General features: G+C 47.1%; 2 protein-coding genes across 4 annotated transcripts in view; both read left to right on the plus strand.

Annotated features, from left to right (window-relative positions):
- Positions 1-362: 362 nt before the first annotated feature.
- Positions 363-16,735, plus strand: zgc:158659 (uncharacterized protein LOC791141 homolog). Of its 3 annotated transcripts, none has more exons than XM_034615232.1 (29): positions 402-446; positions 565-625; positions 1,284-1,396; positions 1,726-1,829; positions 1,906-2,068; positions 4,759-4,968; positions 5,514-5,581; positions 5,706-5,834; positions 5,926-5,979; positions 6,722-6,831; positions 6,933-7,074; positions 7,243-7,328; positions 8,095-8,200; positions 8,314-8,466; positions 8,553-8,684; positions 10,361-10,485; positions 11,562-11,643; positions 11,717-11,881; positions 12,879-12,982; positions 13,069-13,168; positions 13,301-13,372; positions 13,468-13,574; positions 13,953-14,074; positions 14,188-14,266; positions 14,381-14,551; positions 14,638-14,755; positions 15,568-15,719; positions 15,815-15,963; positions 16,083-16,735. In XM_034615232.1, the coding sequence occupies exons 3-29, from the start codon at positions 1,312-1,314 to the stop codon at positions 16,205-16,207; spliced, it is 3,213 nt and encodes a 1,070-aa protein (XP_034471123.1). In that variant the 5' UTR covers positions 402-446; positions 565-625; positions 1,284-1,311; the 3' UTR covers positions 16,208-16,735. The 3 variants fall into 3 exon arrangements, with proteins under 3 accessions (XP_034471122.1, XP_034471123.1, XP_034471124.1); XM_034615233.1 differs by having other exon boundaries at positions 412-446; positions 1,268-1,396; XM_034615231.1 differs by having other exon boundaries at positions 363-625; positions 1,268-1,396.
- A 3,665-nt stretch (positions 16,736-20,400) lies between these two features.
- Positions 20,401-27,797, plus strand: part of eif4e2rs1 (eukaryotic translation initiation factor 4E family member 2 related sequence 1) — an 8,309-nt gene continuing 912 nt past the window's right edge. The window contains exons 1-6 of the mRNA XM_034615271.1: positions 20,401-20,561; positions 22,669-22,741; positions 25,164-25,298; positions 25,732-25,836; positions 26,447-26,599; positions 27,008-27,144. Of these exons, the coding sequence (XP_034471162.1) occupies positions 20,545-20,561; positions 22,669-22,741; positions 25,164-25,298; positions 25,732-25,836; positions 26,447-26,599; positions 27,008-27,144 (620 nt within the window). The 5' untranslated portion in view covers positions 20,401-20,544. The remainder of the gene's footprint in view (positions 20,562-22,668; positions 22,742-25,163; positions 25,299-25,731; positions 25,837-26,446; positions 26,600-27,007; positions 27,145-27,797) is intronic.

Raw genomic sequence — 27,797 nt, forward strand, 5'->3', positions numbered from 1 at the left:
GAAGTCTGTCCATGAGCTGTCCTCACCAAGAGGACAAGAAGTCTGTCCATGAGCTGTCGAACCTCCAACCTTCTGGTTAGTGGATGACCCGCTGTACAACTGCCCGTGCGTGTAACGGGCAGCTGCTGTGACAGAGATGTGTGTATGTGAGCAGAGGTCTCACTCTGAGGTGAAACCGTGAGCTGGTTTAGTGTGTATTTGTTCACAGTGTGTGTGTGTGTGTGTGTGTGTGTGTGTGTGTATGTGTGTGTGTGTGTGTGTGTGTGTGTGTGACGTCATATCATCGCTCTGTGACAGAATGAGACCTCCTGCCTGCTGAGGCTGCTGCCCCTTTAAGAGGAAGAGGAAACACAGGATGACCCCCCCCCGCCTAGCACATTGTTCTCTGCTGCTGACACCGACATCAACCGACAGACAGACAGACAGGCAGAGAGAGAGACAGACAGGTCTCCGGGTATCAGGTAAGGTTTGTACCGGGACTCAGTCTCTTCGTGTCACTGAGGGGCGGTGACGGCTCCACTGATTCATACATGAAGACAAAGACACAGACAGACAGACAATCAGAGAGACAGACAGACGCTATGAGCGGAGGCACGCGCCGCTGGACCGGCGCGCACGAGCTCAGGTGAGTGACAGAACAAAGAATCTGTTGTTTCATCTATGATGCTCCCACTGCTGTTGTCATGGCAACCATATCATAATCTGAGGTCATGAGGAGGAGGAGAGGAAGAGGAGAGAAGAGAGAAGAGGAAGAGGGGAGGAAGAGAGGAGGAGAGTAGAATAAGAGGAGAGGAAGAGAGAAGAGGAAGAGAGGAGAGGAAGAGAGGAGAGGAAGAGAGGAGGAGAGAAGAGGAAGAGAGGAGAGGAAGAGAGGAGAGGAAGAGAGGAGGAGAGAAGAGGAAGAGAGGAGAGGAAGAGAGGAGGAGAGAAGAGGAAGAGGAGAGGGAATTTTATTTTATAATAATAATAACATTGATATAATTATTACTATGTTATTGATGAATCGGGATCAATATTAATAATGTTTTCTTTCAGGATTTTCTTTCCTTCTTTCGTTTTTTTTGTGTCTAAACTCAATGTGATGGATTCTTTCTTTAAATCAGGTCAACAGGAAACACACACAAAGGAAACACACACAAAGGAAGCACATACACACACGCACACACACATACACACACACCCACACACACACACACACACATGCAGAGACACAACGAAACACACACACACAGAGGTTCACACTTGACAACGTCTTGTACCTGTCCAGGTAGCCCAGTGCTGAGGTGAGGCAGCTTGTGATTGGTTGTCGTCATGGCGCCCAGGCCATCGTCAGGGGAACTGTGGGGGCTCCATCTGATGCCCCCCCGCATCCTGGTAGACTGCTGCCTGCCCAATGGTACGACTCCGCTCATTGTTTAAATAAGATCGATGGACAGATCCTAACCCAGACCCTAGTCCGAGAGACAGACAGACAGACAGACAGACAGACAGACAGACAGACAGACAGGCAGGCAGACAGACAGACAGACAGACAGACAGACAGACAGGCAGGCAGACAGACAGACAGACAGACAGGCAGACAGACAGACAGACAGACAGACAGACAGACAGACAGACAGACAGACAGACAGACAGACAGACAGACAGACAGACAGACAGACAGACAGACAGACAGACAGACAGAGATGTGTTATTTACTCTTCTTTTGTGGTTTGTCTGTCTCAGGGATGATGGTGAGTCTTGAGTGTCTCAGAGAAACTCCGCTCATCAGCATCAAGCAGCAGCTCTTCACTGAGGCCAGGAAATATCCACTGTACCACTTACTGCAGGTACCCTCCATGTGACCTTCGACCCCACCTCTCAACCAATAAACAGTGATATAATCTCTGCTCTCTAATTGGCCAGGAGGAGTCTTGTTACATTTTTGTGGGCGTGACCCAGGAGGCGGAGAGGGAGGAGTTTTACGACGAAATGAGGCGGCTCTGTGACCTCCGACTGTTTCACCCGATCCTGAAGGTCATCGAGCCGCTGGGAAACCGGGAGGAAAAGATCTTGAACCGAGAGATAGGTAAGACACACCTCCCTACGCGTGTCATCGCCTGTCATCAAGGTCTGCGCAGTCATTGGTCGTCACCTCAACGTCCATCCTCGGTGAACAGTCACCAACCTTAACCCCTAAAGTATTTAATTCACATGGCTGCACAGGGCCAATCAGGTTCCAGTGAGGGCCAGTGAGGGCCAATCAGGTTCCAGTGTGGGCCAATCAGGTTCCAGTGTGGGCCAGTCAGGTTCCAGTGAGGGCCAATCAGGTTCCAGTGTGGGCCAGTCAGGTTCCAGTGAGGGCCAATCAGGTTCCAGTGTGGGCCAATCAGGTTCCAGTGAGGGCCAGTTAGGTTCCAGTGAGGGCCAATCAGGTTCCAGTGTGGGCCAATCAGGTTCCAGTAAGGGCCAATCAGGTTCCAGTGTGGGCCAATCAGGTGGGCCAGTCAGATTCCAGTGAGGGCCAATCAGGTTCCAGTGAGGGCCAGTGTGGGCCAATCAGGTTCCAGTGTGGGCCAATCAGGTTCCAGTGTGGGCCAATCAGGTTCCAGTGTGGGCCAGTCAGGTTCCAGTAAGGGCCAATCAGGTTCCAGTGTGGGCCAATCAGGTTCCAGTGAGGGCCAATCAGGTTCCAGTGTGGGCCAGTCAGGTTCCAGTAAGGGCCAATCAGGTTCCAGTGTGGGCCAATCAGGTTCCAGTGAGGGCCAATCAGGTTCCAGTGTGGGCCAGTCAGGTTCCAGTAAGGGCCAATCAGGTTCCAGTGTGGGCCAATCAGGTTCCAGTGAGGGCCAGTCAGGTTCCAGTGAGGGCCAATCAGGTTCCAGTGTGGGCCAATCAGGTTCCAGTAAGGGCCAATCAGGTTCCAGTGTGGGCCAATCAGGTGGGCCAATCAGGTTCCAGTGAGGGTGTCGTATATTTAAGCAGCAGTGATGTTGAAGATGATGATGAAGGAATCTCTGCGGACACCGTTCTTTCTTGTATAATAAGGTTTATTACACAGAAGTTACAGGTCAGGACGGGTACCTAGGCACACCCGGAGACGTTCTCGGCCAATTCAGAAGTCTGAGTCGCCGGTGTCGGACAAGCATTCATATAGGGAACTTGTTTACGCCCAAAACTTGAGATAAAATGACATCACACATAGGGGCATCTAATTCAAAACATGCTTCCTACTTGAAGATGGGAACCTCTCCATCTAACAGGTCAAAGAGCATTCTCAGAAGGAGAAAACTAACAAGTAACATATGTAATAATACTTAGGAAGTCTGAGAGTCCAGAAATCAGGCGCCGCTAGCTTTAAACCTGTCATTATGTTTTACACACGTGTCAAAATGATCCATGTTAGCTAAATACACCACAAGGGCCAATCAGGTTCCAGTGTGGGCCAGTCAGGTGGGCCAGTCAGGTTCCAGTGAGGGCCAATAAGGTTCCAGTGTGGGCCAGTCAGGTTCCAGTGAGGGCCAATCAGGTTCCAGTGAGGGCCAGTCAGGTTCCAGGGTGGGCCAATCAGGTGGGCCAGTTAGGTTCCAGTGAGGGCCAGTCAGGTTCCAGGGTGGGCCAATCAGGTGTGTTAGAAACGTTAGCAAACCCCCACTTGCTCACAGTGAAACCTGCGGAAGATCTCCTGACTTTTTCTCACGTCGTCTCCTCTGGACTCTTTGGGGACTTTAGACCTAAAAGTATAGAAAGTCTGCAGAAACACCGGAGGCCTCGGACATTTGTGTTCACACATGCACCTCCTTCAGAGAAACTGCAGAGAATTTCAGAAGTTCACTGCATGTCTGAAAGCAGCTAGCGTGAAGAGGATCAATCAGATTCCAAAAAAGGGCGAGTTGTTAATGCTGGCACCCCCCCAACTTAACCCCAACCTTTACCATTTGGAAAGCAGCGTGGCTCAGGCTACGATTTGATATGAACCAGTACAAGCTCGAGAGAAATCTAACAAGATCTTGGGACTGGGAGCTTCTGGTTTCTCTTTCTAGTTTGACCGATTACATTTGAGCAGACTTTGGTTACTCGCAGGTAAACAGTCCGTGTGGAGAGAGAAAGAGACAGAAAACATCGAGCGACATACATCGGCCATCACATCTTAATGTATCTTCATTCAAGTGCAGGTAGCTGTAAATACAGATTATACAAAATGACATCTGAACCTAAAACACCTCCAGAAATTATCACTGTTTTGTGTGGAGAAACGTTCGACTCGTGTGATGACAGAAACCAGTCGGACTGTGAACAGTCTGTGGACAACGAAAGACGAAAGAGGGTTGGTTCATCTACATCTGAAGTCCCAAAATATTGTCCCTTTCCCCAGAGGCTAATTTATAGTCAGACAATAGCCTGAAATCAAGTAGACTCAACAACTGAAGCCGAATATCATCTCAAAATGTTTGTTGGGCTTGAGTCTTAAATTAAGAATTGAGTTTAAAAACCCTTTATGTTCATCACTCTGATGACCCCTAACCCCTAACCCCTAACCCTACAGACTCGTTGGATAAGAACATTTAGTCTCCAGTAGTGTTACAGAATAATTACTTTGTTCCTGGATCACGTGTGACAACTTGCTGTGGTTTAATCTGTGTCGTCAACATGCTGCCGCTTTGTGATGATCATCCACCGGTGATCAGCACGTAGTGAAAGTTTTCTCTTTAATCCAGAAAACAAATCAAAATGTTCCATTACAACACACACACACTATAAAACCTTCTCTGTGTGCAGGATTTGCCATTGGGATGCCCGTCTGCGAGTTCGAGATGATGAAGGACCCGGAGATTCAGGACTTCCGGCGCTCCATACTGAGCGTGTGCCGAGAGGCCATGGAGGAGCGGGAGGGGGGCGGGGCCCACAGCCAGGCCCTCTATGTTTATCCTCCCAACGTGGAGTCCAGCCCACAACTCCCACAGCACATTTACAGCAAACTGGACAAAGGTACTCAACTGGGATGGAAACTGTGACCTCACTCAGGCTGAGTCCTAATCAGGTGCTGCGTCCTTCAGAGGACGCTTCCTGGGCAGAGTAGACCACGAATACTGACCTGAAATGAGACGTCTTCAGAGGACTTCCTGTTTGCGTCACTAGCTCTCGCTCCTCCGTCGTAAACTACTTTGAGTGACTGCACTTACTTCAGCTCTGCTTCATTACCGATGCAATGCATCCTGGGATAGGTGGGTCTGAAGGGGATTCACCCGTTCCATCCTCTGTTGCTCGGGAATGAAAGGACACATTTGAAGGAGTCTTTGAAATGGGACAGTCTACGCTGTGACATAATTGGTCTTTAAATGCAACCTCTGAAGTGGGCGGAGCCTGAAGTGAGATACAGCTTCATGTACAGAGCTGCTCACACGTAAATGGTCACATGGTTAAATTTAACCTCTAACCCAAACATGTCGAATGCTAATCCATCTCAACACAACCCATCTAACCCTGTCTCACTTTCTCTGTACCTGTCTTTCTGTACCTGTCTCACTCTCCAGGGAGGCTGATTGTTACCATATGGGTGATTGTGTCTCCTTCCAACTCCAAACAGAAATACACCCTGAAGGTAAAACCTGTGGTTGTTTCATGTCCTGTGACGTGTGGATATGATATAATATATATCATATATAAATATAGATATATATTTATTTATATATCATCATATATATAATATGTGAATGTGTTTACAGGTGAGTCACGACAGTTTACCTGAGCAGCTGATCGCTGAGTCCATCAGGAAGAAAAGTCGCTCTATGCATCTTTCACCTCAACAGCTCCGCCTCTGTGTCCAGGAATACCAGGGCCAGTACATCCTGAAGGTACACCTGTCTGTCTGTCTGTCTGTCTGTCTGTCTGTCTGTCTGTCTGTCTGTCTGTCTGTGTGCCTCACAACCTGTCTGTCTTCCTCAGGTGTGTGGCTGTGATGAGTACCTGTTGGAGACGTTTCCTCTCAGTCAGTACAAGGTAACGACCTCATTCTGAAACTGATGATGAACCTGTCTCACTGTGCCCACCTGTCTCCACCTGTCTCCAACTGTCTCCACCTGTCTCACTGTGTCCACCTGTCTCACTGTGCCTACCTGTCTCACTGTGCCCACCTGTCTCACTGTGCCCACCTGTCCCTCTGTGCCCACCTGTCCCTCTGTGCCAACCTGTCCCTCTGTGCCAACCTGTCCCTCTGTGCCAACCTGTCTCACTTTGCCCACCTGTCTCACTGTGTCCACATGTCTCCACCTGCCTCACTGTGCCCACTTGTCTCACTGTGTCCACCTGTCTCCACTTGTCTCACTGTGCCTACCTGTCCCTCTGTGCCCACCTGTCTCACTCTGCCCACCTGTCTCACTGTGCCTACCTGTCCCTCTGTGCCCACCTGTCCCTCTGTGCCAACCTGTCTCACTTTGCCCACCTGTCTCACTGTGTCCACATGTCTCCACCTGCCTCACTGTGCCCACCTGTCTCCACTAGTGTCACTGTGCCCACCTGTCTCACTGTGTCCACCTGTCTTCACCTGTCTCACTGTGTCCACATGTCTCCACCTGCCTCACTGTGCCCACCTGTCTCCACTTGTCTCACTGTGCCTACCTGTCTCACTGTGTCCACCTGTCTCACTGTATCCACCTGTCTCCACCTGTCTCACTGTCTCCACTAGTGTCACTGTGCCCACCTGTCTTCACCTGTCTCACTGTGCCCACCTGTCTGTCTGCAGTATATCCGGTCCTGTATCACGGTGGGTCGTCTCCCTCACCTGATGCTCGTCTCTAAAGACAGCCTCTACTCTCAGTTACCTGCCTCTGGCTTCGTCACACCTTCCTACAGGTAACAGCCAATCAGCATCTGTGACACACGTATCACAGCCAATCAGGAGATTGTGCAGGTAACTCTCACACAGGTGGAGATTTTTGTTGTTTTTGTTTCAGTCGTCGGACTCCTCAGCCGTCCCCCTGTCCAGGAGGGGGCGATGGTTCTCCTCCTCGCTCTCTGTGGGCCTTCAACACTCTGCTGAGGGTCCGGCTGCTCTGTGCCACCTACGTCAACGTCAACATCCGCGACATCGACAAGGTCGGATCCTGGAACTCGTCATGGAAGACAAAAACAAAAACAAACAAACAGAGTTAATGAAGTACACACACCTTATCTGTGTGTGTGTGTGTGTGTGTGTGTGTGTGTGTGTGTGTGTGTGTGTGTGTGTGTGTGTGTGTGTGTGTCTGTGTGTGTGTGTGTGTGTAGATCTATGTCCGGACGGGTATATATCACGGTGGTGAACCGCTCTGTGACAACGTCAACACACAGAGAGTTCCGTGCTCCAACCCCAGGTAACGCTTTATATACACTCTGAATATATACACACTGAATATACACACTAAATATACACATTTTGAATAAATACACTCTGAATATATCCACACTGAGTATACACACTAAATATACACATTTTGAATATATACACTCTGAATATATACACACTGAGTATACACATGAAATATACATATTTTGAATATATACACTCTGAATATATACACACTGAATATATACACACTCTGAATATATACATTGACTATACACACTGAATATACACACTAAATATACACTCTGAATATACACACTAAATATACACACTGGATATACACACTGAATATACACATTTTGAATATTTACACTCTGAATATATACACACTTAATATACACACTAAATATACACATTTTGAATATATACAATCTGAATATATACTCACTGAATAAACACACGAAATATACACATTTTGAATATATACACTCTGAATATATACACACTAAGTATACACACTAAATATACACATTTTGAATATATACACTGAATATATACACACTGAATATATACATACTGAATATACACACTGAATATATACATACTGAATATACACACTGAATATATACACTGTGAATATATACATACTCTGAATATATACACACTGTGAATATATGCACTGAGTATTTACACACTCCAAATATATACAAACACTGAATATATACACCCAATGACCAGCACTACCTCTCTTTATAGAACTGTCTCTCCCTCTCTACCTGTCTGTCTGTCTGCAGGTGGAATGAGTGGCTGACCTACGACATCTACCTGGCTGACTTACCGCGCTGTGCCCGACTCTGCCTGTCGATCTGCTCTGTGAAGGGAAGGAAAGGAGCTAAGGAGGTGAGGCAGGAAGGAGGTGGAGATCCGTCTCACCCTGAAAGAAGAAGACAGATCTAATGTGTTTTATAAACAAAGTAACTTGTCTCCCTTCCACCTGTCTGTGTGTCTTTCAGGAACATTGTCCTCTGGCCTGGGGGAACGTGAACCTGTTTGACTATAAGGATGTTCTGGTTTCGGGTAAAGTGGCTCTGAGTCTCTGGCCTGTTCCTCACGGCCTCGAGGATCTACTTAATCCCATCGGAGTTGCTGGTTCAAATCCCAACAAAGTACACAAGACCTCTGTCTGTTTGTCTGTCCACAATGATGATGACTGATTGATTTGATTGGTTACTGACATTCTTGTTCTCTGTAGGAGACGCCCTGTGTTGAACTCGAGTTCTCTTGGTTCAACCAGACGGTCGTTTTTCCTGATGAGCAGCAGATTGAAGAACACGCCAACTGGACCATCAGCCGAGAGCTGGGCTATAACTACTGCCACGGACTGGTAATATATACATAAACATATATAACTACTGCCACGGACTGGTAATATATACATAAACATTAGGGATGCACCGATATGGAAATTCTTGGCCGATACCGATATTTAAAACAACAATCTAGCCGATAGCCGATACCGATACCGATATTTGTTTATTACTTGAATAATATGAAAAACAGAAAAAGTGACAAGTGTGACTTTAGATGCCATGGATGGACATAGACACCTATTCAGCCAAACATTTAACAGTATCACCAGGCCCCTAACCCTCAAGACATCATCTCAACTGTAAACAGTTGCTTACAATGCAGCCTTACAAAACACTAGCATAAACCCTTAGGGAATGCCATATACATTCAAGTCAAGATGCAGTGCTACTACTAGCCTGCTGTGCAACACAACACAATAGGAGGCTCTGATTACAACAAATAAAATAAAACTATTTTTCGATGAAAACTGCCTGCCATACAACTACCTACTCAATGACAAAAATGTTACTTTCTGTACTTACAGTAACATAGAGTAGACCAATACAAATATTATATTTGTTAAATTAAATAACAGCCCAATAAAAATATTTTGTTAAACAAATTAAATTAAATAATTTAAAAGTGACTAGAAAAGCAACATAAAATAAAATAAGTATGAAAAATAAAATAAATACAAAGTCAAATAGGGCTATCTTTCACAGTTTCACCTCTTGTATTTTTCATACACAATACACCTTCTTGTGTATCCATTGCAGTAGGCTGGCGGAGTTGAACATGGGCCTCAGTCTTTAACAAAACTAAATAGACACAAAAAAAAGCCTTCCCTTATAGTGGGCCTCTACTTCCTAGTAAGATGCATGTTTTTCTTTACAAAGACGAGCATCTCTGCCTTGTCAGGGGCCAGTCTATTTCTCTTCTCATCCAAAATGTGAGCCTCAGTGCTGAAGAGCCGCTGACTGTCCACGCTTGTGCATGGCGCACACAGGTATTTGCGGGCGATTTGCACCTTTAGCCCCCCCCCCCCCTCTCTTTTTATCTATATGACTGCTTGTGTGGCTGTAGTGGATGGGCAGAGGGGGACATTTAATTATGTGATTGGGAAAATTGGGAAAATTAAAACTCCAGGACAACAGAAGGGGAATACAAAGTATGGGATGCATATTTGATCATTTATATCATATAAAATATGTCATTTATATCGTTTAAAATCATTTTTCAGTCTGTTTCCTGGCGCGATACGCTCGCTCGCACGCCGAAACCATCGGTGAAGCATCACAGCCCATGTGAACCACACAAAGGTTTAACAGGGGGGGGGATGGGAGGCGCCTGGCTTTCCTTGGCGCTGCGCGGTTCTTCAGCGCCCGGTGTAAACCCGGCGTCAGTGTACCATAATCTGGATGCCAGATTGGCAGGCTGCAGAAAACATACCAATGAACATCGGCCAATGTTATCGGTGAAAGTCAAGTTTATTACCGATACGCCGATGGCAGTAAACGAGGCGAATATCGGCCGCTACCGATATACGGCCGATACATCGGTGCACCACTAATAAACATATATAACTACTGCCACGGACTGGTAATATAAACATAGTCATATATAACTACTGCCATGGACTGGTAATATAAACATAAACATATATATAACTACTGCCACGGACAGAACCATAAATACCTGTCTCTCTCTCAGAGCAGTCGTCTGGCCTGTGACAGCAGTGTGTCCTCAGGCGAGGCTGAGCAGCTCCGTTGTCTTTGTTCTAAAGATCCTCTGTATGAGCTCTCAGAGCAGGAGAAGGACTTCCTCTGGAGACACAGGTGAGGGGGACACAGGGGAGGGGGACACAGGGAGAGACACAGGTGACAGAGACACAGGTGAGGGGGACACAGGAGAGAGAGACACAGGTGAGGGGGACACAAGGGAGAGAGATGGGTGAGGGGGACACAGGGGAGGGGGACACAAGGGAGAGACACAGGTGACAGAGACACAGGTGAGGGGGACACAGGAGAGAGAGACACAGGTGAGGGGGAAACAGGGGAGAGAGACACAGGTGAGGGGGACACAAGGGAGAGAGACACAGGAGAGACACAGGTGAGGGGGACACAGGTGAGACCAAGGTGAGGGGGACACAGGTGAGAGACACAGGGGAGAGAGACACAGGTGAGGGGGACACAGGTGAGACCCAGGTGAGGGGGACACAGGTGAGACCAAGGTGAGGGGGACACAGGTGAGAGACACAGGGGAGAGAGACACAGGTGAGGGGGACACAGGTGAGACCAAGGTGAGGGGGACACAGGTGAGAGACACAGGGGAGAGAGACACAGGTGAGGGGGACACAGGTGAGACCCAGGTGAGGGGGACACAGGTGAGAGACAAAGGGGAGAGAGAGACAGGGGAGAGAGACAGAGGGGAGAGAGACACAGGTGAGACCAAGGTGAGGGGGACACAGGTGAGGGGGACACAGGTGAGAGACACAGGTGAGTGGGACACAGGTGAGACACAGGGGAGAGAGACACAGGTGAGGGGGACCCAGGTGAGGGGGACACAGGAGAGAGACACAGGGGAGAGAGACACAGGTGAGGGGGACACAGGTGAGACACAGGGGAGAGAGACACAGGTGAGGGGGACCCAGGGGAGAGAGACACAGGGGAGAGAGACACAGGTGAGGGGGACCCAGGTGAGGGGGACACAGGTGAGACCCAGGTGAGGGGGACACAGGAGAGAGACACAGGGGAGAGAGACACAGGTGAGGGGGACACAGGTGAGACACAGGGGAGAGAGACACAGGTGAGGGGAACCCAGGGGAGAGAGACACAGGGGAGAGAGACACAGGGGATAGAGGGGTCTGTCTCTACCTGTCTGTCTAACCGTCTTTCTACCTGTCTATCCGCAGACATTACTGTGTAAAAATCCCAGAGTCTCTTCCGAAGCTTCTTCTGTCCGTCAAGTGGAACTCCAGAGACGAAGTATCACAGGTACGAGACGTTTTAACCGTCAGGACAGATTCTTTAAACTTGTCCGTCACCTGCTTCTCCTCCCCCTCCTCAGATGTACTGTTTGTTGAAGGAGTGGCCCCTGATGGAGCCGGAGTCCGCTCTGGAGTTGTTGGACTGTAACTTTCCTGACCCGATGATCAGAGAGTTTGCTCTGCGCTGTCTGGTGAAAGGCCTGACAGACGATAAGCTGTCGCAGTATCTGCTGCAGCTGGTTCAGGTACGTTTACTCCTCCTGTATATAAGTTCTGGTTTTAGTGTCTGAGGACCTCTAACGTCACCTGTGAGATTATGAGGAACTAAACAAAAAATGACGTCAGTTGAGAAAAAACCTGAAGCTGTGATCATGTGTCTCCTGGCTTCACGGGGGCGAGGGCTCACGAACGTCACTGGCATGTTTCGTGCTAGTTTCTCTTTAACTTGAATCTATAATTTCTTGTTTTTTTCATCTCCCTTTGAAACTTGAGTCCGGACAGAAGCTGAATCAACCAATCAACTTGCTTGATGCATGTGTGAGGTGTGCACATCTGCACTTCTGTGACCACCAGTTACCCAGAACACCTTGCTTCTTTGTGAGGAGAGGAACAGAAAATGTAATCACACCATTCATTTTCTTATTGTTTATTTGAGATCGGGATGTTCCAGACGTTCCTCTCCCCTGCTGTTGTCAGCTGGTGTTCAAGGGCTGATTGGGATATGTAGTTCCTCCAGTGAGTTCTGGCTCTTCTTCCAGTTGGACATGCTAAGTAAACGTCCAATGAAAGGCACCCAGGAGGATCAACATTCCCGTTTAGACGTGAATGAGCAGCTGTTCTACTCTGAACTCCCTCTGAATGTCCGACCTCGTTACCCTGTCTCTACGACTGAGTCCAGCCATCCGGCCGAGGAAGCTGATTTCACCCGCTTTTATTTGCGATCTCATTCTTTCAGTCATTACCCAGAGTTAATGACCACAGATGAGGGTTGGAACATAAAGCGACTGGAAAATCGAAAAGCCTTGTGGCTCATGTCCTTCTTCACAGTCCTGGTACAACAGCTGCATTACTGGAAACACCAACCTGCCTGAGATACTGTAACTCCTTCACCTGATTGTAGTGACACTTCGACTCTGTCCTGGCTGTATCTGTATTATCACAATGTTCACTGCTGATGATTCATGTTTTATTCACCGATGTTTTGTCTGATTCGACCAAACTGAATGTGAGAAAACTCTGCAGGTGTTGAAGTATGAGATGTACCTGGACAATCCTCTTGCACGTTTCCTGATCAAGAAAGCTCTGACCAATCAGAGAATTGGTCACTTTTTCTTCTGGCATCTCAAGTAAGTCACATGACCTCAGGAGTAAAGGGAGGTTTATGTGTTTCCTGTTCACCTGAGTGGTGACCTCATTTCCTTGGTGTTCACAGGTCAGAGATGCACAATAAGACTGTGTCTCGTCGTTTCGGTCTGCTGCTGGAAGCTTTCTGCAGAGCCTGTGGGATGTACCTGAAACATCTGAACAGACAGGTGAGCACTGGCACACCTGAACACAGGAAGTCACTGTGTAACCCTGCTCTGATTGGTCAACGATGGCTCAGTTCTGTTTAAACTATGACTGAATGTGAAGCTTCTGCCAATAACAATTGTGTGTATGTTCAGGTGGAGGCCATGGACAAGTTGGTGAACCTGACCGACACATTGAAACAAGAAAAGAAGGACGAGACACAGAAAGTACAAACTGTCTTTGTTTCTCTGTAGAGTTACATGTGTCTGTGAACTGTGATTGGTTAATTGTGATGTATTGCTGTGCTGTGATTGATTGTCAGACCCAGATGAAGTTCCTGGTCGAACACATGTCTCGACCTGATTACATGGAGGCTCTGCAGGGATTTGTGTCTCCTCTGAACCCTGTTCACCAGTTGGGAAACCTCAGGTAAACAACTAACAAAAGAAATAATAAACACCCACTACCAAGAACCAACCAAAAAAACAACAAGCCAACAAGGAAACCAACTAACTAACCAACCAACTAACATGTCTACAGAGGGTTTTTGGACGTCCTACTTTTTGTCTTGACGTGCAGTGTGAAATGTGGACGTCAAGAATTCATGATAATCAGACTTGAACAGTTTTATTTGTTTAAATCAACAGAAATGTTCTGATGTTTGTTTTCTCAGTGAAGTTGAGACCTGATGATGTTATTGAGAAAAAAAACGATAGATAGAATGTGAGTGATGAACGTATCCACACATCACAAACATATGACCTGTCATCAGAAGTCAAAGGTCAAATAAAGTGTGTGTGTCTTTAGGCTGGAGGAGTGTCGGATCATGTCCTCAGCAAAGCGCCCCCTGTGGTTGAACTGGGAGAACCCTGATATCATGTCCGAGCTGCTTTTCACAAACAACGAAATCATCTTTAAGAATGGAGACGGTATTTTGCCCTGCTAACAATTACTCTTCCTTTAATGGTGAATGCTAACGTTGATGAGTGCAGAATGCTGCAGGGAGTTGTGGGTAATGGAGTGTGTGTTCTATGTGCTTCAGACCTGCGTCAGGACATGTTGACTCTGCAGATCATTAAGATCATGGAGAACATCTGGCAGAATCAGGGCCTGGACCTGCGGTGAGGAACTGTGACATCATCACTGATTGTGACATCATCACACACCTGGCTAACTGTGTGTGTGTGTGTGTGTGTGTGTGTGTGTGTGTGTGTGTGTGTGTGTGTGTGTGTCAGCATGCTGCCGTACGGGTGCCTGTCCATTGGAGACTGTGTCGGTCTGATCGAGGTGGTGAAGAACAGTTTCACCATCATGCAGATCCAGTGTAAAGGAGGCCTGAAGGGGGCGCTGCAGTTCAACTCCAACACGCTGCACCACTGGATCAAAGACAAGAACCGAGGAGAGGCGTCAGTACCTGTCTGTCTGCTCTCTGATCATCTGCCTGTCTCTGTGCCTGTCTGTCTCTCTGTCTCATCACCTGTTTGTCTTTCAGGTATGACCGAGCCATCGACCTCTTCACCAGGTCGTGTGCAGGTTACTGTGTCGCCACGTTCATCCTGGGAATCGGAGACAGACACAACTCCAACATCATGGTGAAGGAGAACGGACAGGTAAGAGACAGACAGCTGAGAGACAGACAGACACATAGGTAAGAGACAGACAGCTGCGAGACAGACAGACACATAGGTAAGAGACAGACAGCTGAGAGACAGACAGACACATAGGTAAGAGACAGACAGCTGCGAGACAGACAGACAGACAGATACACAGGTGATAGACAGACAGGTGAGAGACAGACAGACACATAGGTGAGAGACAGACAGCTAAGAGACAGACAGACACACAGGTGAGAGACAGACAGCTGAGAGACAGACAGACACATAGGTGAGAAAAAGACAGCTGCGAGACAGACAGACAGACAGACACACAGGTGAGAGACAGACAGGTGAGAGACAGACAGCTGAGAGACAGACAGACACATAGGTGAGAGACAGACAGCTGAGAGACAGCCAGGCACATAGGTGAGAGACAGACAGCTAAGAGACAGACAGACACACAGGTGAGAGACAGACAGCTGAGAGACAGACAGACACATAGGTGAGAGAAAGACAGCTGCGAGACAGACAGACAGACAGACACACAGGTGAGAGACAGACAGGTGAGAGACAGACAGCTGAGAGACAGACAGACACATAGGTGAGAGACAGACAGCTGAGAGACAGCCAGGCACATAGGTGAGAGACAGACAGGTAAGAGACAGACATGTGTCACAAGTTAATTCAGAAATGTTTTCAAAAACCTGACATATCTTCCTCTTATCCTCTTCCTTCTACTCCTCTTCCTCCTCCTCCTCTTCCTTCTACTCCTTTTCCTCCTCCTCCTATTTCTCGTCCTCTTCTTCTTTCTTCTTCTCGTCCTCCAGCTGTTCCACATTGACTTCGGGCACTTCCTGGATCATAAGAAGAAGAAGTTTGGGTATAAGCGGGAGCGTGTCCCCTTCGTCCTGACGCAGGACTTCCTCATCGTCATCAGTAAAGGAATCCAGGAGTCGACAAAGACCAAGGAGTTTGACAGGTGTCGCCTGCACCTCTTCTGTCTGTTGGTCCTGCTGTCTCACTCTCTGCCCATCTCACTCTCTGTGTATCTGTCTCTCTGCCTGTGTGTGTCAGGTTCCAGGAAATGTGTTACAAAGCTTATCTCGCCATCCGTCAGCACGCCAGCCTCTTCATCAACCTCTTCTCCCTCCTCCTCGGCTGCGGGATGCCTGAACTGCAGAGCTTTGACGACATCGCCTACCTGAGGAAGACCCTCGCTCTGGGTGAGAGAGAGAGAGAGAGAGAGAGAGAGAGAGAGAGAGAGAGAGAGAGAGAGAGAGAGAGAGAGAGAGAAGTTTGTGGTATTTTTGTCTCTTGCTCTAACACTTTGTCTGTCTCTCAGAGAAGAGCCAGCAGGAGGCGTTGGAGTATTTCACCAAACAGATGAACGATGCTCACCATGGAGGCTGGAGCACGAAGATGGACTGGATCTTCCACACCATCAGACACATGCCCAACGAACACTGAGTGTATATATATATATAATGTTAATTTATATACAACATACACTCATACAACACGCCTGTGTTTACTGCACTATCGTCTTTGACGATGATGAGACGTGATAACGTTTAAGCGTCACAATGATGTGTTGGTAGGATGGTTGTCATAGCAACGTGAATCTCAGGGTAGGAGGCGTGGTTAATTAAGGTGATGAGGATTTTACGTCTTCCAGTTGGTGCCACAGTTAGCATGTTAGCTCTGCTAGCTCAACACAGAGAGTTTTTTTTAGCTGTAGCGTATGAATCAATCTTTATTGAGAATCAACTGTGACTTTATGAACCAGCTTTATTGAAACCAGCAGAATGAACACTGTGGTCACTTTCAGAGCAATATTACCCCAGTTACTGATCAATATTTATGACAATCAGGAGTTGTGACCAATAGGAAGGCAGTGTTGAACAGCTGTGGGCGGAGACGATATGATGAGGTCAGACCAAACTCACCAATTATTTTCCCATAAAAATCTAAAAGTATTGTTTTTATTTACTGCTCATTTAACCCTTGTGTTGTCCCTGCTACACACGTAGCACAATAGACACGTGAGCAGCCCTTGCAGATGTATTTGTTACACCCGCGGCACATGGTGTGAGTTTTACAGTCCTTTTTCCTGGGGCATATCTGACACCTCTTCCTCTTACTCGCCCCGAGCGGGGCTGCTGCTAGGGCTATGGAGGAGGCCGGACACTCGGGTCGAGCGTCGTAGTCAACAGCTCTCAGGCTTTTACAGCCTTCACAACCGCGGCGGACGCGTCCGTGCGGGGGATGCGCTCCCTTCGTGCGATGAACGGAGTCACGAGAGCCTTTCCCAGCTGCTCTAGGAACACCCTCCACTTGTTCCGCTTGCCCGGCATCCAGTCTGGGTTGATCTCTCTCCATATCACGAAGGCGTTGTAGGAAGAGACGTCGAGGATGTTGTGAAAGACGACCCGGGGCCAGCGCGCGGTCATCCTCCTGCAGCTGTACGTTCCGATCACCTTGTCTAGGTTGTCCACGCCACCTTTGTTGCGGTTGTAGTCCAGGACGATGACCGGTTTCCCGTCCTCGCAGTCGCTGATGTCGGCCTCAGGGTGCCGTGTGCTCAGGAGCACCACGTTCCTGTTTTTCTTTGGGATGTAGGACACAAGAGTGGCGGTGGGCGTGAATGCGAACTTGGATGAGAACACCTCTCTTCCCTTGACCGCGAGCAGCCCGGTCGGGAGCTCGGGCTTGTTCTTACGAACTGTGCCGACCACGGTGAGCTTCCTCTCCAGGAGCTGCCGCGCGAGTTCGTAGGAGGTGTAATTGTCGCACGAGACGTTACGACCGTGCAGTCCCTCCGTTACATCGAGCACTACCCGCAACCCCTGGTTCCGTTCTGGGCGTCCGCCGCTCGGCTTTCCGGTGTACACTTGCATCTTCCAAGTGTAGCTGGATTTCGCATCGCAGGCCACCCACGACTTGATCCCGTATTTCGCCGGCTTGCTGGGCATGTACTGACGGAACGGACACCGGCCTAGGGAGAAAAACAGGAGGAGAAGAGATGAGATGAGATGAGGACGAGGACTAGCAGCCGCTATCTACATAACATAACATAACATAACATAATAATAATTTTTAAAAAAAAGACTAACCTCTGAACGGAACCAGTTGCTCGCCCACGGTCACTTCGGGCCCCGGGTTGTAGAGGTGCGGTAGCCGCGACACCCACGCGTCCCAGACCTCTCGCACGGCCGCCAATTTGTGTGGCTCGTCTCGTGCGTCTCGTCTCGCGGTCGTCGAAGCGCAGCAGTCTGGAGTACGTGTGGAAGAGTTTTAGGGGCATCGTGGCACGAAATATCACCCGGCCACTCTTGGCCTCCCACAGGCTGGCGGCGGCCTCGCCCCGGGACCTGTACACGCCCGCTAAGATCAGCAGCCCTACGTAGGCGCGCAGGTCGGTCTCGTCCATCCCTTTCCATTCGTCACCGTATTTTCGACGACCCTCCCGATTCGTCATCTCCAGGATGATGTTCTCTACCGTCGGTGGGATGAACAGGTGGAACATCGAGGCTAGGTCACCGGTGCGGGACGTCGCGTGGATCGTGGGGCCCCGGAGGACCCCGCTTTGAGCCGCAGCAGAGGAGGAGGAGGAGGAGGAGGAGGAGCAGGAGCAGTGGCCCTCCTCTAGGCCGTACGCCCTCGAGGACCATGTTATTTCCCCATTTCTTGAGGGGAAGGTCTCTCTTTCCACGAGTCCGGTGGTGGTGGTGGTGGTGGTGTCGCCGTGGTATTGTCCTTCTTCTTCTTCTTCCAAGGATGAAGAATCTGCAGAAGCATCACCCACTGGGTCGTAGTCTTCGTAGTCACCGTCGTCGTCTTCGTCTTCTTCGCTATCGCCGTTGTCTTCGTCTCCGTCCTCTCAGTCTTCTTCTCGGTCTGCTTTTCTGTCTGCTTCTCGGTCTGCTTCTCCATCTCCTTGTCCGTCCGCTTCTCGGTCTGGCTCTTTCGCGTCCTCTTCGGGTTCAGAGGATGGTTGCTGGGAGAATAGCTGTTGGAGAACCTGTTCTCTGGTGAAACGCTCCTGACGCGACATCGTGCCATGGTCCGTGAGAGAGTGGCACACTGAGACTTATATGTGGGTCTAATGTACCCCCCCCCCCCCCCTTGATTTCAACTGGAATCAGGTGTGGGTCTAAATGAGCCCACAGAGCACCACAGCGCCCTCTCTGGGGGTCTAAATGACCCCTCCCAGGAGAATTGGATAATGACAATCCTTGGGTCACCCTAACCCTGACCGGCCAGGGCTTGCGTATGATCACACGCACGCACGCACGCACGCACGCGCGCACGCGCGCACGCGCGCACGCGCGCACGCGCACACACACACACACACACACACACACACACACACACACTCTGGGTCAATTCGACCCAGGAACAACACAAGGGATAAATATTAATAAAACAATATTAATATGAATCTGTCTCCAGCTGCTAAACTTTAATTCACTGTGTTCAGTAAATCTTTTTCCTCAAATTATGACTTTTTCACAAAACTTTAATCTTTAAATATCAAAACTTTGTCAAATTTTCTCTCAAAACTTTATTTCAAATAAAACATTTATTTAGAAAAATATCTTGTCTCAAACACTTTTCTTTCTAAAATTACTGATTGATATTTGAAATATTTTTTCATAAAATTATGGTATTTATATAATTTCACAATATCTTTATAAAATCAGAGAACTTTATTATCTATAAAATAAGTTTCTCCTCAGATTACTTCATATTTTGGATTATAAATTGAATGTTTCCGTCCACAGCTAAATGATAATTGCTAAGCGATTGATCCTACGTAAGTTTTTACTGAATCAACATATCGTTGAGTTTTATCAGGGATCAGAGTCTTAAGACGACAATCACAACCAATCAGCTGCTTGTTAGCCGGTGCAGGTTTAAAAGATCTTTCTTAGCCTCTAGTTTCTCATAAGCAATGCTAGGCTAGGTTAGGCTAGGCTAGTTAGCACTGGTGCACTCTAATTCACAGTTAGTTATTCATTAGCTAAACTATTGCACTGGAACAATGAATAGTAGTAAGTAGCTTTAGATAGCGTAGCATAGAATAACTGATTCCCTGCCCCTATCAGCTTTTGGGGGTGGGGCCCAGTTTGAGGTTTGTTTCTGCTCAGGTCAGAGGTCAGTATATGCCCCGCCCACTCTGTTAGTAACCATGACAATTGATTCAGCAACCTGAGCCATGCTGCATGCGGATCCACTTATTGATTAATGATATAGTGACTGAAGTGAGCAGACATGATGTTTGTTTCCATGTGATCAATATCGTTGATTGTTTTGTAAACTGACGTATTGATGATTGATGTAATTAATAAGGAAAGTTTCTTAATGTCTACTATTGATTTGTTATAACTACTGATGCTGTTTGATCCTCACTGAGGAGATTTTATTCAAAAGATATGAAATATAAAACTAATTCTGTTTGTCTCAACTCAACTCAGCTGATTTCTCTTTCTGTAACCTCTGCTGCCATCTACTGTGTCAAACAGGAAATACACACATGTTCACACACGAAACACTAATAGTCCCGAGCAGGCCTCCGTATTGACTGTTTCTAAATAGCGTTCAGTTTTACAAACGCGATTCAAAACTACTACGTTTGTCCTTTGTGACTTTCCGTTGACTGTTGCTGCACATGCGCAGTGAGGGTAGCGTTCAGCTCGACGGCCGCATGAGGAGGAAGAGAAGGAGGAAAATAAAGTGGAAGATTTAAAGTTTAATAGAAAATAAAAGTGAGAATAACGACGAGCGAAGGTGACGCAGAAGATATGAACCAGCTCGAACGGTAAGATTCACATGTAACCGGATATTCACCGGTGATGTACCGGAACGCTGCCATCGCTATTGGCTAACAGTTAGCATCGACTTTAACTCAGAAGTCACCGGACAGAGTCCGATTTGATCGAAACAGTTCATTTTTAAACGAATTAGAAATTTCTAAACTTGTATCTGAATCTACACTAAACAACCGCAAATAAATGTTATGAGTCAGTTTAAATCAAGTTTATTTGACTATGTATATTTTAAAATGCTTGTCTTCGTGTATATTCACATGTTCTATATTAATGTTTTAATATGTACTTATTTGTACTTATGTGTATATTTTTAAAATCTCTCTCTCTCTCTCTCTCTCTATGTTTATATATATATATATACAGGACTGTCTCAGAAAATTAGAATATTGTGATAAAGTTCTTTATTTTCTGTAATGCAATTAAAAAAACAAAAATGTCATGCATTCTGGATTCATTACAAATCAACTGAAATATTGCAAGCCTTTTATTCTTATAATATTGCTGATTATGGCTTACAGCTTAAGAAAACTCAAATATCCTATCTCTAAATATTAGAATATCATGAAAAAGTATACTAGTAGGGTATTCAACTAATCACTTGAATCGTCTAATTAACTCGAAACACCTGCAAGGGTTTCCTGAGCCTTGAAAAACACTCAGCTTGGTTCAGTAAACTAAATCACAAGTATGGGGAAGACTGCTGATCTGACTGCTGTCCAGAGGACCATCATTGACACCCTCCATCAGGAGGGTAAGACACAAAAAGAAATTTCTTAAAGAGCAAGCTGTTCACAGAGTGCAGTTTCAAAGCACATCCACAAAAAGTCTGTTGGAAGGGGGAAATGTGGCAGGAAACGCTGCACAACCAAGAGAGATGACCGCAGCCTTAACAGCATTGTGAAGAAGGGTCGCTTCCAGAATTTGGGGGAGCTTCAAAGACAGTGGACTGAAGCTGGAGTCCAGGTATCAAAAGCCACTGTTCACAGACGTGTCCGGGAAATGGGCTACAATAGCCGTATTCCCATGGTCAAGCCACTTCTGAACTCAAGACAACGGAAGAAGCGTCTGACTTGGGCTATGGAAAAGAAGCACTGGACAGTTGCAGAGTGGTCCAAAGTCCTCTTTTCAGACGAAAGCAAGTGTTGTATTTCATTTGGAAGTCAAGGCGCCAGAGTCTGGAGAAAGGCTGGAGAGGAGCAAAATCCAAGTTGCTTGAAATCCAGTGTGAAGTTCCCACAGTCAGTGATGGTTTGGGGAGCCATGTCAGCTGCTGGTGTTGGTCCACTGTGTTTCATCAAGTCCAGAGTAAATGCAGCTGTGTACCAAGAGATTTTAGAGCACTACATGCTTCCGTCTGCTGAAAAGCTCTATGGAGATGAGGATTTCATTTTCCAGCATGATCTGGCACCTGCCCACAGTGCCAAAACCACCAGTAACTGGTGTACTGACCATGGCATTACTGTCCTCGATTGGCCTGCCAATTCCCCTGACCTGAACCCCATAGAGAATTTGTGGGGTATTATGAAGAAGAAGCTGAAAGACACCAGACCCAACAATGCAAATGAGCTAAAGGCCGCTATTGAAGCATCCTGGGCATCCATAAACCCTAAGCAATGCCACAGGCTGATTGCCTCCATGCCACGCCGCATTGATGCAGTAATCCGTGCAAAAGGATTCCCAACCAAGTACTGAGTGCATTAATGGACATTTTCAAATGTTTGATTTTGTTTTGCTGTTATAAATCTTTTTTTTACTTGGTCTGAGGAAATATTCTAATTTTTTGAGATAGGATTTTTGAGTTTTCTTAAGCTGTAAGCCATAATCAGCAATATTAAAAGAATAAAAGGCTTGCAATATTTCAGTTGATTTGTAATGAATCCAGAATGCATGACATTTTTGTTTTTTTAATTACATTACAGAAAATAAAGAACTTTATCACAATATTCTAATTTTCTGAGACAGTCCTGTATATAAACACTTTAGTATGTGCAGACTCCTTCACATGTTTAAATCCACACATGATTCTAACACGTATTTATCAGAGAACCTGGAACATGAATACTTGAATGTTTGTGACACTTCCTGTTTGTGACTCAGAGATGAGGACGACCAGGGGCATTCTGAGAGTCTCCATGACGACGGCACCAACAACAACCACAACCGACGCAAGGTTTGGATTTTAGTCTGAATGTGTCTGTCTGCGTGTGGGTACGTGCGCGCGCGTGTGTGTCTGCGGGTCTGTGTCTTTGTGGGTCTGTGTCTTTGTGGGTCTGCGGGTCTGTGTCTTTGTGGGTCTGTGTGTGTGGGTGTGTCTGCGGGTCTGTGTCTTTGTGGGTCTGCGGGTCTGTGTGTGTGTGTGTGTGTCTGCGCGCGCGTGTGTGTCTGCGGGTCTGTGTCTTTGTGGGTCTGCGGGTCTGTGTGTGTGTGTGTGTGTGTGTGTCTGCGTGCGTGTCATCATTACAGAGACCGTCATGAATCAAGGAGCAAAGATTTGAATAATAATCAATACATACGTTGTCCGTCATTCTGCCTTCACACCAGCGACAGCCAGTGACATAATGTTTCCTTACATCTCATTGTCGTCTACACAACATCTCAAGAATGACTCGAGTGAATTTCATTTGGTCTCAAAGATGAAGCGATTTGGATTTTGGTGGTTTCTCGTATACTTTTGTTCGCACGTACACTTAGTATAGTATTAGTATGATTCCTCTGAAACCAAAGTAGTTTTACTCACACACTGATTATTAGAGAAACATCTACACTCATCACACACATTGATTTATGTGTAAATGTATGTATATATATATATATGTGTATATTTGTGTATATGTCAGTCAGGAAGGATCAGCAGAGAGCAGCTGTCTGTGGACACCACATTAAAAACATTCCCTGTTTGGGGCTCGTCTTGCTTCTGCCTCCTTTGCACCTGTTGTTACTTTGATTTGCACCAAAGCAGAGAAACTGATTCACAACCACTGGTTCTTCTAATGGACAGATGGATCTCTGAAGTTTAACTGTATACTCTGACATTAAGCTTCCCTCACTTTACTGAGCAGTGTATATGTACTGCTTAACACATTTAAGGGAACACTTAATCGTCACAGTACAACCGCAAGTAATTTGAACTTCAGGGACTTCACTGATGATAATGAATCAGTTTCACCTGCTTTGGTGCAAGTTAAAGTGACAGCAGGTGCAATGCAGAAGCAAAATCAAGACAACCCCCAAAAAGGGAATGGTTCTGCATGTGGTGGCTACAGACAGCTGCTCTCTCTTGTTCTGCTAGTGTCCTTGTCACTACTGGTAGCATGATGTGGTAACTACAGCCTGATCAGGTTGCACAGGTAGTCCAGCTCCTCCAGGAGGACACATCCATACGTGCGGTCGCAAGAAGGTTTGCTCTGTCTCCCAGCACAATGTCAAGAGCATGGAGGAGACACCAGGAGACCGGCAGTTACACAAGGAGAGCTGGACAGGGCCGTAGAAGGGGATCAACCAGGCAGCCGGACCGGTATCTGCTCCTTTGTGCGAGGAGGAACAGGAGGAGCACTGCCAGAGACCCTACAAAATGACCTCCAGCAGGCTACAGGTGTGCATGTGTCTGACCAAACTGTCAGAGATGTCCATGAGAGTGGCATGAGGGCCTGACAACCTCTAGTGGGACCTGTGCTCACAGCCCAATACCGAGCAGCTCGTTTGGCATTTGCCAGAGAACACCAGAATTGGCAGGTCTGCCATTGGAGCCCCGTTCTCTTCACACTGAGCACATGGAACAAGCGTGAAAGAGTCTGGAGAAGCTGTGATAAACGTTATGCTGCCTGTAACATCATCCAGCATGACCGGTTTGTCAGTGATGATCTGGGGATGCATATCCTTGGAGGGTCTCAGAGACCTCCATGTCATAGCCAATGGTACCTTGACTGCTGTTAGGTAACGGGATGAATTCCTCAGAAAGATTGTCAGACCTTAAGCTGGTGCAGTGGACCCTGGGTTCCTCCTGGTGCAGTGGACCCTGGGTTCCTCCTGGTGCACTGGACCCTGGGTTCCTCCTGGTGCACTGGACCCTGGGTTCCTCCTGGTGCAGTGGACCCTGGGTTCCTCCTGGTGCAGTGGACCCTGGGTTCCTCCTGGTGCAGTGGACCCTGGGTTCCTCCTGGTGCACTGGACCCTGGGTTTCTCCTGGTGCAGTGGACCCTGGGTTCCTCCTGGTGCACTGGACCCTGGGTTCCTCCTGGTGCACTGGACCCTGGGTTCCTCCTGGTGCAGGACAATGCCCGGCCTCATGTGGCCAGAGTGTGTCGGCGGTTCCTTGATGACGAAGGCATTGATGCCATTGACTGGCCCTCTCGTTCCCCTGACCTAAAACCAATTGAGCACCTATGGGCCATTATGTATCGTTGCATCCAACGCCGCCAAGTACCGCCACAGCTCACTGATGCCCCTCATAGAAAAAAAAGTGCTGCTAATAGATTTACTGTATGAATGTGTGTGAATGTCAAACTGTAAAGAGCTTTGAGTGTCATCAAGACTAGAAAAGATCTTTACAAATACAAACCATTTCTGTCTGTCTCTCTGCACCTGTCTGTCAGACGGTGAGTCCAGCTGCAGGTGAACATCCTCTTCAGTACAACTACACGTTCTGGTTCAGTAGAAGAACTCCCAGTCGTCCAGCGAGTTCACAGAGCTACGAACAAAACATCAGACAGATCGGAACTGTGGCATCGGTACACACACACACACACACACACACACACACACACACACACACACACACACACTTATTATCTACATTTACATTTTTCATTTAGCTGACACTTTTATCCAAAGCGACTTACAATAAGTGCATCAACCATGAGGGTACAAATCCAGAACAACAAGAATCTTATCGCGTTTGAGAAAATTGTCTTTGAAGAAATTCAGTATTTTTTTTCTGTATCAATGAGTGAATATACTGATTCAGAACAATGAAAGAGTTTTATTGGTCATCAATATATAATCAGATCGGTAGATCAATAATCAGTGTCACGCCCCCTGCTGGAGACTGTCTGCTTTATTTCTGTATTGAAGTGTATTTTTCAAACATTTACATTGTCATGTTGTGTCGTTAGTCACTAACACAGACCTGGTCACTAATAATCAGTACTTTGTTTTGTTCAGGTGGAGCAGTTCTGGAAGTTTTACAGTCACCTCGTGCGACCAGGTGATCTGAGTGGACACAGCGACTTCCACTTGTTCAAGGAGGGAATCAAACCCATGTGGGAGGTAAGATTACACCACCTTCTAATCAATAACACAGACCTGATCACTGATGATCAATAATCCATTTGAACTAGTGTGGAGTACTGTAGTACTGTGGAGTACTGTGTCTGAAGGTGCTGATGCTGTTAGTGACGCCATCATCATGTTACCAATGTAACCAGACGAAGCTTCATTCATTTCCTGCATTCAAGCAGAAAGACTACTCCCCCCCCCCCCCCCCCCCCCAAACTGACAACCAGCAGACGCCGTCTACAAACCAATCAGTCGAGTTTAGGTAGACGCAGCACACATAGGTGATGACGACAGGACGTACGTATGTCAGACAAAATTCTTTAGTCCCTGAATTACAATATGAAACCAAAACTAACCAGATCAAAGGAAACTATGAACAAACTCTGAATACAAATAATCAAACTGTTCATCTTGTTCCCATGGTTACTGTTCACCGCGGTGAACAGTAACCCTAACCCTAACCAGGATCAGGATAATGTCCCCTGTGATTGGCGGATTAACTAATCATACTGATTGATCAGCTGCAGTCATATGGTCAGATCAACAGGACCACCTCTGTGTCACTGATGCATTGTGGGATAAGTTTGTCTCCTCCCCCCAGGATGAATGTAACCGCAGCGGAGGAAAGTGGATCATTCGTCTGCGAAAAGGTCTCGCCAGTCGCTTCTGGGAAAACATCATCCTTGCTATGGTGGGCGAGCAGTTCATGGTGGGAGAGGAGATCTGTGGAGCAGTGGTCTCTATACGCTTCCAGGTAAAACTACTGCAGGAATGGGGCAGCGGGCCGGGTTCGAGTCCCACCCGCGGCCCTGTGCGGCATGTCTTCCCCCACTCTCTGTCTGCCCCCCCTTCCAGTTAAAAATACTACAGTCATACTACAGTTATACTACAGCGATACTAAAACTAATGTTATCATACTACAGTATTCCTGAACAACTATTTCAGCAGAGAGACCTCACACGTCCACCAAGGCTAACTATGAAACTGTAATATTACTCCAGTATTACTTACTGTTACTGCAGTATAACTAGTAGTATTATACTAGTATTGTAGTACTACACTGACGGTCTGGTGTCGGGTCTGGACCTGATCTCAGACCTGTCTGTCTCTCACCTGTCTGATTGTATCTAACCTGTCTGTCTCCCATCTGTCTGTTCTTCAGGAGGACATCTTGTCAATCTGGAACAAAACGTCTAACGATCAGACGACGACGTCCAGAATCCGAGACACGTTGAGACGAGTCCTGAACCTTCCAGCGAACACCATCATGGAGTATAAGACTCATAACGACAGCCTCAGGTGTGAATCAGTGTCACAGATGCTCACTCTTATTGATTATATTGATGACGTCACTGTTTATAAACATGATGAAGATTTAAAACGACGGAACAACTTCTCTGTGATCATTAAAGGCACAAAGTCATGTGATCATACGGTCACATGACGGTTCAGGTCCATGTGTTTGTTGTGTGATCAGATCAACACGAGTTTCATTAGGTCTGTGACGGTGACACTGAAAACACATCTGTCCATATTTATATAGTCTATTTATTCTAGTCTTGATGTAACTTTAAGCACTTTACAGTTTTACATTCACAAACACAGATTCATACAGTGCATCTATGTGCAGCACTTTCTCTATGAGACACTACTGCATTAGGAATGGGGAAGACTGGGAATCGAACCACCGACCTTCTGGTTAGAGGACGTGTTCTTAGAGGATCCGTGAGGCTGGTGTGGATTGTTAGTCTTTGAGGAGGACCAGGGTCTTCATGGACCCACAAGATCCTTTGAGCTCCTCTGATGAGTTTCTGAAGATGTAGATTGAGACCTAGATTGAAACCTGCTGGAGCCGAACAGAACCAGCCTGACCCGTAAAGTTCTCCCAGTACCACAGACTGCATCTGCTTCACTCACTGATACTGATGTACTGGGAGTGGTAGCGGAGGAGA

This window comes from Hippoglossus hippoglossus, chromosome 18 (assembly GCF_009819705.1).
Source record: "Hippoglossus hippoglossus isolate fHipHip1 chromosome 18, fHipHip1.pri, whole genome shotgun sequence".
Lineage (NCBI taxonomy): Eukaryota > Metazoa > Chordata > Actinopteri > Pleuronectiformes > Pleuronectidae > Hippoglossus > Hippoglossus hippoglossus.